This window comes from Miscanthus floridulus, chromosome 15 (assembly GCF_019320115.1).
Source record: "Miscanthus floridulus cultivar M001 chromosome 15, ASM1932011v1, whole genome shotgun sequence".
In the NCBI taxonomy this organism is placed as follows: Eukaryota; Viridiplantae; Streptophyta; class Magnoliopsida; order Poales; family Poaceae; genus Miscanthus; species Miscanthus floridulus.
The window spans coordinates 44,700,033-44,714,251 of record NC_089594.1 but is presented as its reverse complement, the minus strand read 5'-3'; the positions used below and the strand labels follow the sequence as shown (position 1 = coordinate 44,714,251).

Below are 14,219 nucleotides of genomic sequence, written 5' to 3'. Positions count from 1 at the left end.
TTGGTGCTCAATCCCTTGTATTGGTGGCAGCCCCGCTAGTATCTCACTTGGAAAAACATCCGAAAACTCCTACAAAATGTTAGCAACAGCAGGGGGCAAAGAATGCTGCATATCGTGAACTAAAATCAAAGCACCCTTGCATACCAAAGCATAGGCAACAGAAGTGGAAGCAACCAATTCATTAATATCAGATTTAGTAGCAAGCAAGCAATGTCCTTTCAATCTTATCTCATCTTTGTTACTACTAACAGATTTGACATTTTTATTGATCTCAGATTTAGTTTTCTTAGCTTTAGCAACATCATCACGCACAATAGCTTCAGGAGACATAGGAAGCAAAACAATTTTCTTATCATGGTGTATGAGATAATACATATTTGATCTACCATGATGCATACAATCTGTATCAAATTGCCATGGTCTACCTAGCAGAATATGACAAGCTTCCATAGGCACAACATCATAGTCAACAACATCATGATATGATCCAATAGCAAAATGAATTTGTACCAATCTTGTTACCTTAACCTTACCACTATTGTTGAGCCATCTAATGTGATATGGATGTGGGTGCGGTTTGGTTGTAAGTGCAAGCTTCTCTACCATATCGCTGCTAGCTAAGTTGTTGCAGCTACCTCCATCAATTATCAAACGGCACGAACGCTCTTTAATGACACACTTTTATTTGGAACAGTGTATGCCGCTGATTTTGCTCTACCTTCTCCATTTGTGCGCTAAGCACATGCTACACAATGAGGCTCTCATAATGATCTGCATCCTCTGCTCCAATCTGCTCTTCTGGTTGTTCCTCACTTCCTACATGGTCAGCAGCAAGCAAAGCAAGTGTATCTTCATCAAAATCACTAGCACAGGAATACTCACCATCATCTTTGATGACCATAACACGCTTGCTTGGATAGTCATGCATCACATGTCCATATCCTTTGCACTGGTGACACTGAACGTCTCTTGTTCTACCTGTAGATGCCATGGATGAAGCACTCGCAGCAGGCTTTTGGGTCGTCTTTGCCACTGAATTTGCGGAAGTAGCACGAGGTTTGTCGCTGGATGTTGGCATAGGAGCACGTGTAGTTGGAGTAGTAGTCGTGCGGGGCTGCCATGAATTAGTTTTCCCTGTAGAAATATTATTCTTGGCACTGGCACGTCGCCCCTGCACTTCCCTTTCAGCTTTACAAGCAAGATGAAACAAACGGGTTACATTAGTGTATTCTTTATAATCAAGGATGTCCCGGATTTCACGATTTAACCCACCCAAAAATCTTGCCATAGCAGGTTCCTCATCCTCATCTAAATTACAACGCAACATACCCATTTGCAATTCTTGATAATATTCTTCTACACTTTTAGCACCCTATCTCAGTTGTTGCAATTTATTTAACAAATCACATGCATAGTAAGAAGGAACAAATCTAGCCCTCATGATTCGTTTCAAAGCATTCCAAGTTTGTGGTATGTTATTAGGATTTTTCTTGCCATATTCTATCCACCAAACAGTAGCAAAATCAGTAAACTCACTAGTAGCGGCCCTAACACGTGTATTCTCAGGAAATTCATGACATGCAAACTTTTGATCAACAGCAATTTCCCAAGTAAGTATGCATCAGGATCATATTTACCATCAAAAGGAGGTATCTTAAATTTTATCTTACTGAAAGCATCATTATTATTGGGTACCTCACGTCGACGGTGACCACCCATACCTCTACGATTGTGGCATAGGCGACAGCCGGTCACAGAGTGTCATGAGCATCATGTTCAGTATCAGTAGTGTAATCATCATCATAATTATCTTCGCGTCGCTCTTCATCCTTGTTGTCTTCATTATGCTGCTCTTTGTCTTTCGTGTGGAAGTCATCAAAACTGCTTCAGAAGAGCAGCAAGGCTTCTGTCCATATGGGTAACAGATGCCTCCAATCCTGTAAGCTTGGTGGTGGAGAAAGTTGGGTGGCCTCCAGTTGCCCGATCTTGTCATTGGTCACCTGTAAATCTTGATCATGTCCTTCTATATGCTGCTGCACTTGCCTTGTAAAATGTTGAATGATGCCCTTGGTGCGAGGAGATTGTGGCCTCTTGTTAACATCCTCTGATCCTGACATGGTTTAAAAGACAAGGGCAACAAGAAAACAGGTGAAGAAATAAAAGCCCTACAGCTATTAGGATGTAGCTACTGCAAGGCGCTCACTCTCAACCTGTTACAAAAGCTCTTACCAATTCTTACCTTGCTCAACAGGAGGGAACAACAACCAACAAGTCTGCAACCGTGGAATGAAGTGTATCGGTGCCGCAACAACAACACCTATCAAGCTGTAGTCGAAATATGTGGAGCTATAGGTGGGCTGAAGCAAGGAAGTACTAGCACCACGTTAGTCACAAAAGCAAGCTGAATAATCGTTCAACGGTGGTACTATGCTGGTCCTAGCCTAGACCGTGCTAGAGACACGAGCCTAGCCACAAATGAGGTCACAACACACCACCGGAAACAATGGAGAAACACAACGAACAACCCCCCTTTTTTTCTTTTTTTTTCCTTTTTTTCTTTTCTTTTTCTTTTCTTTCTTTTCTTTTTTTTTTTCTTTTTTTTCTTTTTTTTTTCTAGGGATCCTCAAAACTGATTATATAAACAAAAAGACTTCATAGGAGTCACACACCTCACAAACTTTTTCCGAAGGATAGGGGTCATGGAGTGTTTGAGTATAAGTAGGACTACTATTGCACAAAGATGTACTCAGATTCGGACTCACAATAGCAGCCAGGTAGCTGTCAATTCAGACTAAAAACCGATTCCAACTCGAACTCAACACCACGTGGGATTCGGTCTCCAACTCAGATTCCTACTCGGTCTTGAACACAAGGATGTATTCGGATTCAGCCAACAGAAGGTTTATATGTTAGCACACGACTGTGACTAGAACGTGACAAGAACTCAAAACTCTAAAGGACAAAAACTAAGACTAGCAACTTGACACAACCGATGTAGCCGATGACTCAACAAGCCCTAACTAAGCAGTGCTAGCAAAGGCTCAAAGGGTTTATAGGATCGCGGTAAAACTAATCTACTATATATTTTTTTTGGCTTTTCTAGACTATAGGAAAAATTAGAACAGCGAAGGATTGGAAGACTCTCACCGATAAACCTTGCTCTGATACCAACTGATGTGAACCCGCTAGGGTTTGTTTCTGATCTTTTGATGAGAGGTGTGGGATAACTCGATTGATGGGTGGAGACGACGTTCACGGCTTGACTACAGCCTTCCAAGCTGCACCTTAGCAACCGATACACCACCTCTAATGGCTGCCATGATCTTGTGGAGCGCGTCACCCGACCACTAGGGCACTCGTCCTACAAGCAATCAAAAAACTAGCAAGAACAAATATAGCAAGTACTGAATTACTAGATGTAGATGAAAGTTTCAAACTCAATCTCAATTAAGGTGGTGTTCCGAAGACAAGAAGACGGGCGGCTGATCCAACACACGTGCTTACAAGCAAGTAGCGAGAGCTAAACTTGATCTAAATAAAACCCGACTATTCTTGGTGGTGGCTAAGGAGTATATGAAGGTGGAAGGACGACTAGGGGGTGTTGGGTCATTCTCCAACCCTAGGACGCATCCCTAATGGACCCAACTTGATACACGGCCCATTGGACCAAACTAAGGTGACGCAGCACCTTTGGACAGACAAGCTCTTAGTAGTAATTCAGTCATTGCAGCCACCTCAAAACAGATATGGACTTGATTCCAGATCCATATGAAAATAGACTTCATAAGGATTCCATGAAGTATTTGAACGCCCCTAATCCGAGTCCGTATGCGACCATGGTGACCATCACAAGTTGGAGCTGTCCTGGAGTCCGAATTCAGCCTCCACGAATCCTTGTTCCTTTCGGTCCTCTCCCTGGTTCCTAACCAAAACAAGAGTGCATGCATCTCCATGGTCTAAATATGATGGACAGGAACTCAAGAGTGAACTTACTTGATGATTAATGTGATGAGCACGAGCGCGAGTAATAGGACCAGAAACTGGTACTCGTGTCGGCGTGGATGTATCGTTGGTGTTGATGTCCTCATCACGTGGTAGGCGAAGCAGCGGGCAAGGCTAAATTGAGGAAAGCAGCAGCAGGGTTCGGAGGAGGAAGAGGAAGAAGAAGAAGAACGTGATGGTTTTGGTTCGCCCGTTCAATGGGACGATGTTGATAGAATATCATCGGTAGTCCTCCAAGGGGTATCCCACGAAGGTAGATTGATCGGCAGAGATGTGTGTAATTGAGAACAAGAAGGCAACAGAGACACAAGAGTTAGATAGGTTTGGGCCATCGACATGACGTAATACCCTACTCCTGTGGTCTATTGGATTGTATTGGCTATCGTATGATATTGCATGCGTTTGGAGGGGGTCCCTACCTGCCTTATATAGTCCGAGGGGTAGGGTTATAAGTCAGTTAGATCTAGGAGATAACCAAAAAGTAATAACAAATTACATGAATCATGGGATCATACATATCCTAACAGATCTCACAGTATCTTTAGGATATCTTCTCGGTGTCTTGTGAGACACGCCGAGCAGCGCCATGCCCCGCAAGGCTTTGTCTTGTCGGCTGGGCCACCCCTGGATGCACAGCCCATGTGGTCTGCCATGGGTGTCTGGGGTCATACCCCCCACAGCTAGTTCCCAAGTGCCTTGTATCCGAGGTCGTACCCCCCACAGCTAGTTCCCAAGCACCTTGTATCCATTGTGCAACGTTGTCTTGAGCTTGTCCGAGGAGGTGCGAACAAAGCTAAGCAGTCAGACTCATGGTCCAACCACCGTGATGAGTTGTCGAGCAGTTGTGAACCATCACCAAACAGTTGTGAACCATTGCCGAGCAGTGTGAACAATCGCCGAGCAGTTGTGAACCATCGCCGAGTAGTGTGAACCATCACCGAGTAGTGTATCCCAAGTAAGGCTTCCCATAAGGATGTAAGGAGCTCAAGTCCAAAATCAAAATTTTCCGCACCAACTTAGAGTTCGACCATGAGAAAGGAAGATAGTCTTCTTCAACTTCAGGAGGCTGGAGTCTTCTAGATTAAAGCAAACACACTCACCGCAAGGTGAAGTGTGCCCACTTAGTCCCTAAACCTGACAGTAGGTGATGTAGTCATGTGGTGCTAGGGTCCAAAGTAGAAGAAAAGCAAAAGACCAGCTGAGCAGGCAGCCAGTCCCTGGGCGTAGCCCCAAGATGAGTAAAGCACATTCACAGCAAGGTGAAGTGTGCCCACTTAGCCCCCGAGCCTAATAGTAGGTGACATTGTGATGTGGTGCCAGGGTCAAAAGCAATAGTCAATAGAAGAAAGTTCCCAGTGTGGTGAGGAACCAAGTCATATTGATGGTGTAGTCCCCAAGCCACAAGTCGAAATCTTAGAGAATACAAATCATGGAGAAAAAAATGGAGTAACGGCTGTACAGTAGGAGTTACTGAGCCTTAATGGATTACGGAGAAGTCAGCGAACATTCGGTGAGCAGTAACCAATTGCGGCAAAAAATGGGCGATACGGGCTGCCGTTGCACAAAAGCCCAGGTAACGGCCCACCACGCCATTTCGAAGAATTTAGAGAGGCGCAAATCGTGGAATGGCTTCCCAAAAACCCTCGAATGTGAAAGGTGGGGGAGTGCTTTATAACTGTGCCGCCGCACTCCGTGCTCCCACCTTTGCCACTTTGCTACTTTGTCTTCCTCCTCGGCCCTCACACTTCTAGATTCATACGCGCTTCTGCCGCCAATCCCAAACTAGATCTAAGCGATGGTGCCGAAGAGGGGAGTTGGAAACCCGAAGAAGGTGGCTACCAAAGCCAGCCATGACAATGAGTGGGTGCCATCACTCATGGGGGAGGCGGAGATCAACAGCATGGTGGAGGCGGCCATTCTTCTAGACGTGTCACTGCTGGATGGTGGCCGGCCAATGGTTAGCCCTACCCAATGCCTCATACCGATGAAGCTGTAGTATTTGAAGATTACTTCTGGCGTGGGTTAGAATTTCCTATTCATCCTTTCTTGAGGGATCTTTTGGAGTTCTAGAGAGTTAGCCTGTGTAATGTCCACCCAAACATCATCTTGCACATCTCTATCTTTATCCATTTTTGTGATGCATACCTCAGAGTTCTTCCCCACTTCAACCTCTTTCGTCACCTGTTCTACCTAAAGAAGAAGGGTGGCGGCGGTTCTAGGGTGGTCGACAGTGTGTATCTATAACTCCACGATGGGATGGCAGGCGAATACATCACTGTACCACTGAACACTTCACTAAAGGGGTGGAATGCTAGGTGGTCCTACATGAAGCAGAGCCATCCTACCATCCGCTACGACATCAACCAAGTCCTAGAAAACCAAAGGAGCTGGTCGGAGAAGCCGAGCAGTGGTGATACAGATTAGGTGAAGGAGATCCTTGGCCTAATAAAGGGTGTGAAGATGAATGGTGGACTAGTGGCGGCGAGGTTCATAGAGCACTGCATCCAGCCCTGTAAGGAGAGGGCCCACGTGCACTTTAATTTCAAGGGGGACACCGACAACACCTAGGAAAAGATGGAGAGGTTGTCGAAGGATGATGTGATAGGCTAGGCAGTTGAACTATTCACTCCCAACGCGCCATTCAGCGTGCAAGGTCAGACGAGAGCCTCCAACTACATAAACCTGCCTCCTTAGGTAAACATCTCAATTGTTTGTTCCTGATCCTTTTTTATCCTATACCATTGTCGAGCAGTGAACTAATTAACTTGTGGAAAGATCCATTCATAGGAATGAGCGGTGTACTTCTCGGGCGTGCCGAGGAGCAATTGGCCGAAAGCAGTGGACGCCCGACCAACACCTGAGCCTAAGGAGGGTGCCGTCAATGCCTCATCGGAGTCTAGAGGCATGGACATTGGTCAGATGGAGAGTCCCCCCCGGTGTCAGAGAAAGTCCAAGTGAAGAGGGCAACAGTAGATGAGCTATCCCAGAAGAAGAGGAAGACGGTAGGTGTAGCTCCCCACAAGCCGAGTGGCATCTCGCTTGGCGGTGACCAGACCACTCGAACGTAGAGTGTGGTGTTGTCTGAGTGGTCGGATGACGATGGGCCCTAGTGGCTCCACCACCGAGCACTAAAGCTTCTCCACACAACACACGCGTGGAGGTGCAATCAAAGGGAGGGGAGGGAGTCACCGAGAAATAGGCGAAGGAAGTCCCCGAGCATTAGGTGGAGAGGCCGACGGCGAGGGCCACGAGACCTCTAGCCTAGAGCATGCGGGTTGATCCTAGAGCCATGCCTAGGGGCTTGGGAAGGCAATGATGTTTCAGAGCGGTGTACTTGGAGTTCGACATGTAAGTTTTTTTCCTTGGATTTAGCTTGATGTCGGTTCCTTATAGTTGCGGCGATTGATGAGCTAATCTAATGCAGAGCGAGGCATATGGGGAACTGAATCCGTGCATCCAAACTAGAGAATAGCCAAGGGCTGGTTGTGGCATGGAGGCAATGCTGGCAGACCCGGTCCTAGATGAGCCAGCGGTGGTGCTTGGTGGTGCTTGACGGCGGCCCATGGAGGAATCAATCGCCACTGCTAATGGACTTGATGGTGGAGAATGGTTAGCGCTGATGGCGGATGAGCCAGCGGTGGTGCTTGGGGCAATGGCGGGAGGCACTGGGTCTTTGGAGGTGGAAGCTAGAGTTGCCAACACCACATCAGAGTTTGGAGCAGAGAAGCTAGTTGTGCCAGAGGAGCAGATGGTGCTCGCTAAGGCATCGGAGGGCATAGTCAGACATGCTGTGTGGCCACCGGGCCTCCTCGTGGTGCCACCAGCTATGGAGGAGGATGAAGTGGAAGAGATTGAGCATGAGGAAGCTCGACCTCAAGCTATCCGGATCCTCCGCAAGTGGGGTGATGAAGTTGTGTTGGTGGAAGAGGAGGACACCACTAGGGAAGTCAGGAGGCTAGAGTCCACCCTTTCCATGGCGATGAAGCAGATCAAGGTTAGTGTTGCATCGGCAATGTCTGTCTATGTCATCGGAGATTGGAGTTCTTCATAATCTTGTTGCATTTGTAGGGCACAACATGAACTACCAAACAACGACGACAGCTAATCAAGAGGATGGAGCCCCTCGCCGAGGAGAATGAAAAACTAAAGGAGGCAGTGAAGCTTATGGAGAGAAACATCTAGAGGGCCCAGCGTGAGCGGGATCTTGCCGAATCTAACGCATGGGACCTAGAATACCAAAAGGGGGCCTTATCCAAGCAGCTAGTGACCATGTTCGAGCAGTTGCATGGTAGCTTCGAGCAGCTAAGAAGCCTCTCCAAGGAGAAAAAAGGTATTGTGAATTGATGAACTTGTTCTATTTTGCCGAACAGCTTTAATGTTGCTGACGATCGTCACTTTTGTAGAGCAAGATGTGGAGATTGGCCAGTTGCATCAGGTCATCAGTCCACTCCAAGAGGAGGAGAAGAATGTGTCTGGGCAAGCTGAGAAACTAGCCGAGGAGCTAAAAGGTGAGTAGTTCATGGTTGGAGTTGTTGCTTAAGTGACTTAATCGCTTGATGGATCTTCTCGGTGCTTGTAGAATATCATTGAAGGACCAAGGCCTAGTTTGACATGCTAGAGTTGGAGGCACAAACCCAAAGGCAAAAGCTCGATGCTGTGGTGGCTAGAGTCAGGCCGGTGCTTGACTGCATCGACATGGAGGTAGCTCCTTAGTCTGATGATAGGCCGCCTCATCCGGACACCATCATCGATAGGTGCAAGGCAGCATGGGAGAACTTCAAAAGCTTCAACCATGATGCCACTATCTCTGCCATGACCCATGCCCTGGCAGTAGTCTGGTCCCATTACCCTACCATCGATCTATGAGCGATAGGGGCCAGATTTGCCAGAGGGACTGGTGCGATGAAGCAGTAGGAGCTTGAAGATGAGGTGGAGGACACAGCAAAGAGGCTGGCCGGAGATGTCAACCTGTTCAGCGAGGTGGATGGGGAGGGCCAAACATAATGACCTGCTCGGAGAGTGATCTGTAATAGCTAGAGAGGATGGTTAAAATGCATGAGGGTGTAGACAATCATTTATGTATGTGTATAAATGTTGTAAAGTGACATGTGCATGTTTATGCAGTTTGCCAATATTTCAGTGAAAATCATTGTAGTGTTAACCCTAATGTGATTATACATAGTATAAGTAGCGTCCGAGCACTTAGTTCGTAACTGAGTTCTTGGCCTTGGCTTGCCCATATTCCATAACGTCGAGCGTGGAGCCCATGCACGTGTAGGAGGAACAGACATGACCAAGGAACCATAGCCAACCACCCATAACGCAGAGCGTGGAGCCCTAGCATGTGTAGGGAGAGATCGAAGACTGGGTTTTCTCCAAAGAACACAGAGCGAAATGTATGCTACTCAGTGGTTGGCAAAATATCTTGGAGATATGGAGAAACATGGCGGAGCATTTATGGAGATCATGTATTGGAGTTTGCTAAGGAGTAGCTTAGAGCTGGCGACTGCAAATGGAGATTAAACCATAATGGAGATATAATGGAGACAAATTGTGGCGACAAAAACTTCATTCATTATGGAGTGGAGAGTACATATCTAGAGCGTTTCAAGGATAGAAACGTATAAGCCGATGTGCCATGAATTGGGGATATTGACTCCGTCCAAGTCACATAGCTGGTAAGACCCTGGTCGGGTAACCTTTTTGACCACATAAGGCCCTTCCTAGGGGGGAGGAGAGCTTGTGCATCCCTTTGGTTTTCTATTTTCTACGAAGAATGAGGTCGCCAACAGCAAATGAATGACCTTTGATGTTGCGGTTGTAGTATCTTCACAAGCCTTCTAGGTATTTGGCTATGCAGATGCAAGTGATCAGGTGTTTTTCTTCAGCCCTGTCAACATCCTTTATTCGAACAGCTGTGGCTTGCTCTTCATTATAATGTTCCACCCTAGGTGATCGGAAGGCAATGTCTACTGGTAGTATGGCTTCTAAGCCGTAGACCAAGAAATATGGAGACACACTAGTGCTGCGACTAGCTTGAATGCATAGTCCCCTAGACCACAGCTGGGAGCTCTTTGAACCATCTGCCCAGATGCTTTTCCTCTTTCTGATATAGCCTCTTTTTGAGGGCATCAAGGATCATGCCATTCGCCCATTCGACCTAGCCATTGGCTCTAGGATGGGCAACGGAGATGTATTTGATGGAGATGCATCAGTCTTCATAGAAGTCCCAAAAATGATGACCAATGAATGTAGTTTCGAGGTCGGTGATAATGTTGTTCGGGAGACCGAATCTATGGATGATGTCTTCGAGAAGCTCGACTACTTTCTTTGCAGTTGCCGAAACAAGCGGTTTGTATTTGATCCACTTGGAGAACTTGTCGATGGTGACATACACGTATCAGAAACCACCTAGCATAGGCTTGAAAGGCCGAATCATGTCCCATCCCTAGCATGTGAAAGGCTAGGAAGCTAGGACGGTCTACAGTTCTTATGCTGGTATGTGTATCTGCTTGGCAAAAAACTAGCATCCTTTACAACATCGGATGAGGTCTTCTGCGTCGGTGATGGCCATGGGCCAGTAAAAACCATCTCGGAAAGCTTTGTCAATCAGGTTTCTTGAGGCTACGTGATTGCCATAGGAACTAGAGTGAATTTCAAGACGTAGTTTCACTCCCTCTTCTTGGGTGATGCATTTCTGTAGTATCCCTTCCTTAGCACTTTTCCTCATCAAGTTCTCATCTACCAACATATAATGCTTACTTTGATGGATTAGGCATTCAGTTTCAGTCTTGTTAGTGGGTAGGTCGGCGCTGGTGAGGTACTTGATGAACTATTGCCGCTAGTTGGCGGCCGGCAAAGGTATTGTAAGTACCAACTGCTCGGCGGGTGGGATTTCTTGAACTTCCTTCTCTTCCTTAATAGATGGCGTGAAAAGGTATTGAACAAAGACCCTAGGTAGAATCACGATGTGAGAAGAGCCTATCTTAGATAGATTGTTGGTGAGCTGATTTTGATCTTGTACCACATGGTGGCACTTGATACCATAGAATTTCCCTTTGAGGTTCCTGATTTCGGCATAGTATGCATCCATCCTCTCACTGGAATAGGACCAATCTTTATTGAGTTGGTTGATGACCAGCGTGGAGTCTCCATATACCATGAGGTGTTGACGCTGAGCTCGATGGCTATGCAGAGTCCATGGAGACATGCTTCATATTCAGCGGCACTGTTGGAGGCTGGAAAATGAATTCGGAGAACATATCGGAGCTTGTCTTTGGTCAGCATAATGAATAAAATGCCAGCACTAGCACCATTGATGTTGATGGTGCTGTCGAAGTACATCACCCAATGCTTGGGGCAAGTAGCGAGGATGGGCTCTTTGATTTTGATCCACTCGGTGACGAAGTCAGCGAGCGCCTATGACTTGATGGTAGGCCTGCTTCTGAATTCAATGGAGTAAGTGCTAAGCTCAATAGCCCACTTGATGATGCATCCATTGGCCTCTTTGTTGAGGAGGATGTCCCCCATAGGGAACTCAGTGACCATGGCGATCTTGTAATACTCGAAGTAATGGCGGAGCTTGCGTGACGTGATCAGAAAAGCATATAGCAGTTTCTGAACTTGAGGATAATGAGTTTTGGGCTCATTAAGGACCTCGCTGATGAAGTAGACTAGACGTTGCACCTTATAGGCGTGTCCAGCCTCTTAGTGTTCAACAATGATAGTTGTGCTAACAACGCGAGAAGTGGCAGCGATATAGATCAATAGAGTTTTGTCTGGTCAAGGCGCTGTCATGATCGGAGGCTTCGTGAGAAACAACTTGAGCTGCTCAAAAGCTGTATCTGCCTCCTTCGACTAGGAGGAGCACTTGGTGGCCTTGAGGAGTTTGAAGAACGGTAGTCCCTTTTCGCCAAGGCGTGATGTAAAGCGGCTGAGAGCAGCCATGTAGCTTGTAAGCTTCTGTATGTCCTTTACGTAGGTTGGTCGTTTCATGTTGGTGATGGCAGATACCTTGTTGGGGTTGGGCTCGATGCCACAGGTGCTGACGATGTAGCCTAGGAGTATGCCAGATGGAACTCCATGGCCTTGAAGGGTTCAACTTCCATCTACATCGTTTCAGGTTGGCTAATGTTTCTTCAAGGTCGGCGATGGGGTTGGCGGCGGTCTTGGACTTGACGACCACATCGTCGATGTAGGCATCAATATTGCGGCCTATCTATTGATCGAGGCACATCTAGATAGCCCTTTGGTAGGTCACCCTGGTGTTCTTTAGTCCAAAGGACATGGTGGTATAGAAATATGCACCAAAAGACATGATGAACGATGTTTTGATCTGGTCGTCCTCTTTTAGGGATATCTGGTGATAGCTAGAGTAACAGTCGAGGAAAGAGAGCAGTTCATAGTCGATGGTGGAGTCTACAACCTCTTCTATCTGAGGCAGACTGAAGGGGTCCTTAGGGTAGTGTTTGTTGAGATCAGTGTAATCAATGCACATTCTCCATTCTTTATTCTTTTTTGAATGAGAACAGGGTTTGCTAACCACTTAGGATGATACACTTCTTTAATAAATCCGGCAGCTAGGAGCCATTTTATTTCTACCCTAATAGCCTCCATTCTTGTCTAGCATGAATCATCAGAGTTTCTGCTTGATCTGTTTGGTGGTCGGTGGGACATTCAAGGAGTGCTCAATCTTCTCCCATGGTACCCCCGGCATGTCTGCAGGTTTCCAAGCAAACATGTCGACATTGGCACATAGGAAGGAGATGAACGCGCTTTCCTATTTGGGGTCAAGGTGAGCCCTAATCTTGTCAGTCTTGGAGGGATCATTGAGGCTGAGGCCGACCTCCTTGGTTTCCTTGGACTTGGCAGAGACATATGGAGGCTCTAGTGCTAGGATCTCTAGGTCATCGGCGGGCACCATCTTGGCATCGATGACCATGCTAGCCTTTTGGATGGAGAGGTTGGTGGCTTCGGCGAGGGCAAGACTCTCTATCTCGTAGGTGTAGGCAATGGAGAGGTTGGCCCATAGGGTTAGGACTCCTGTAGGCGAAGGCATCTTCAACACCAAATAGGTATAGTGCGGTATGGCCATGAACTTGGCTAGAGCTGACTGACCAAGTATGGCATGGTAGGTGGTGTTGAAATCGGCGATATAGAAGTTGATGTGCTCGACACGGTAGTTACTAGCCATGTTGAACTATACTAGGAGGGTGATCTCTCCAAGCAATTTGGATGCCCTACCAGGTATCACACCCTAGAAGGAGGAGTCGGAGGGTGCGAGGTCTCCTATCCCGAGGCCTAGCTCCTTTAGGCCTCCGGCGAAGAGGAGGTTCAGGGCGCTTCCACCATCGATGAGTACTTTCCCAAAAAGAACTTTCCTAATGGTTGCATCAAGAACAAGGTGGAAACACCCTATGTAAGGGATGACCGTCCACTGGTCAGTCCTACTGAAGGTGATGGGGACCTTGGACTAGGGGCGATAGCTGGGGTTGGCGACGGCGTCTTCTGCGCTGACGGTGAGCACCCAACGGGCGGTGAGCTTCTGATCTCTTCTGCTCTTAGCGGTAGCAAGGCCCCCAAAGATGGTGGAGACCACTTTGTTGTGATCCTGGAAGGCGTTGTTGTTGCCCCTAGGTGGTCAGCGGCCTCCAAGCTCTATCATTGTTGTCACCGTCTGGCATTTTTAGCCTGGAATTCCTTAGCCAAACCAAGGAAGTCCTTCATCTTATGATTGCTATTTTTGTGGAGAGGGCATGGGCCTTCAAGAATCTTCTTGTACATGCTCATCATAGTTGCGCTTGGTGTGAGGTTCATCAACATTGGCGACGATGTGGTCTGGTCAGCGATGGTGATATTGATCCGGATTTGGACCCTTCTGGCCAGTCACAGCCACTATCACGATGGTGACTGTGATCGTCGTAGTGGTGGTCGCTGTAGCATCGGTCATCGGGTTGCTCATTGCTGTGGCGAGTTGGGCGATGAGTTCCCGCATCCTCGTTAAAACATATTTTGACCTCTTCGGCGTTGGCGTACTGATCGGCGGTCGTAATCATCTTGTCAATCCCATTAGGTGACTTGCGATTGAACTTGGAGCAGAGGTCATGGTGATGGAGTCCTCGGACAAAGGCGGTGATGACCACAACTTCCATGATGTTAGGAATAGAATTCCTCATCTCAGAGAAGCATCTAATGTAGCTATGGAGGAGCTCAGATGG

General features: G+C 47.2%; 1 protein-coding gene across 1 annotated transcript; it reads right to left on the bottom strand.

Annotated features, from left to right (window-relative positions):
* Positions 1-745: 745 nt before the first annotated feature.
* LOC136507440 (protein PRY2-like) lies at positions 746-1,288 on the bottom strand. The gene has a single exon (XM_066502164.1). The coding sequence runs from the start codon at positions 1,286-1,288 to the stop codon at positions 746-748; it is 543 nt and encodes a 180-aa protein (XP_066358261.1).
* Between the last annotated feature and the right edge of the window lie 12,931 nt (positions 1,289-14,219).

Coding starts and splice junctions, on each gene's coding strand:
- LOC136507440 (XM_066502164.1), bottom strand. CDS start 1,288: ATGGCAAGATTTTTGGGTGGGTTAAATCGTGAAATCCGGGACATCCTT.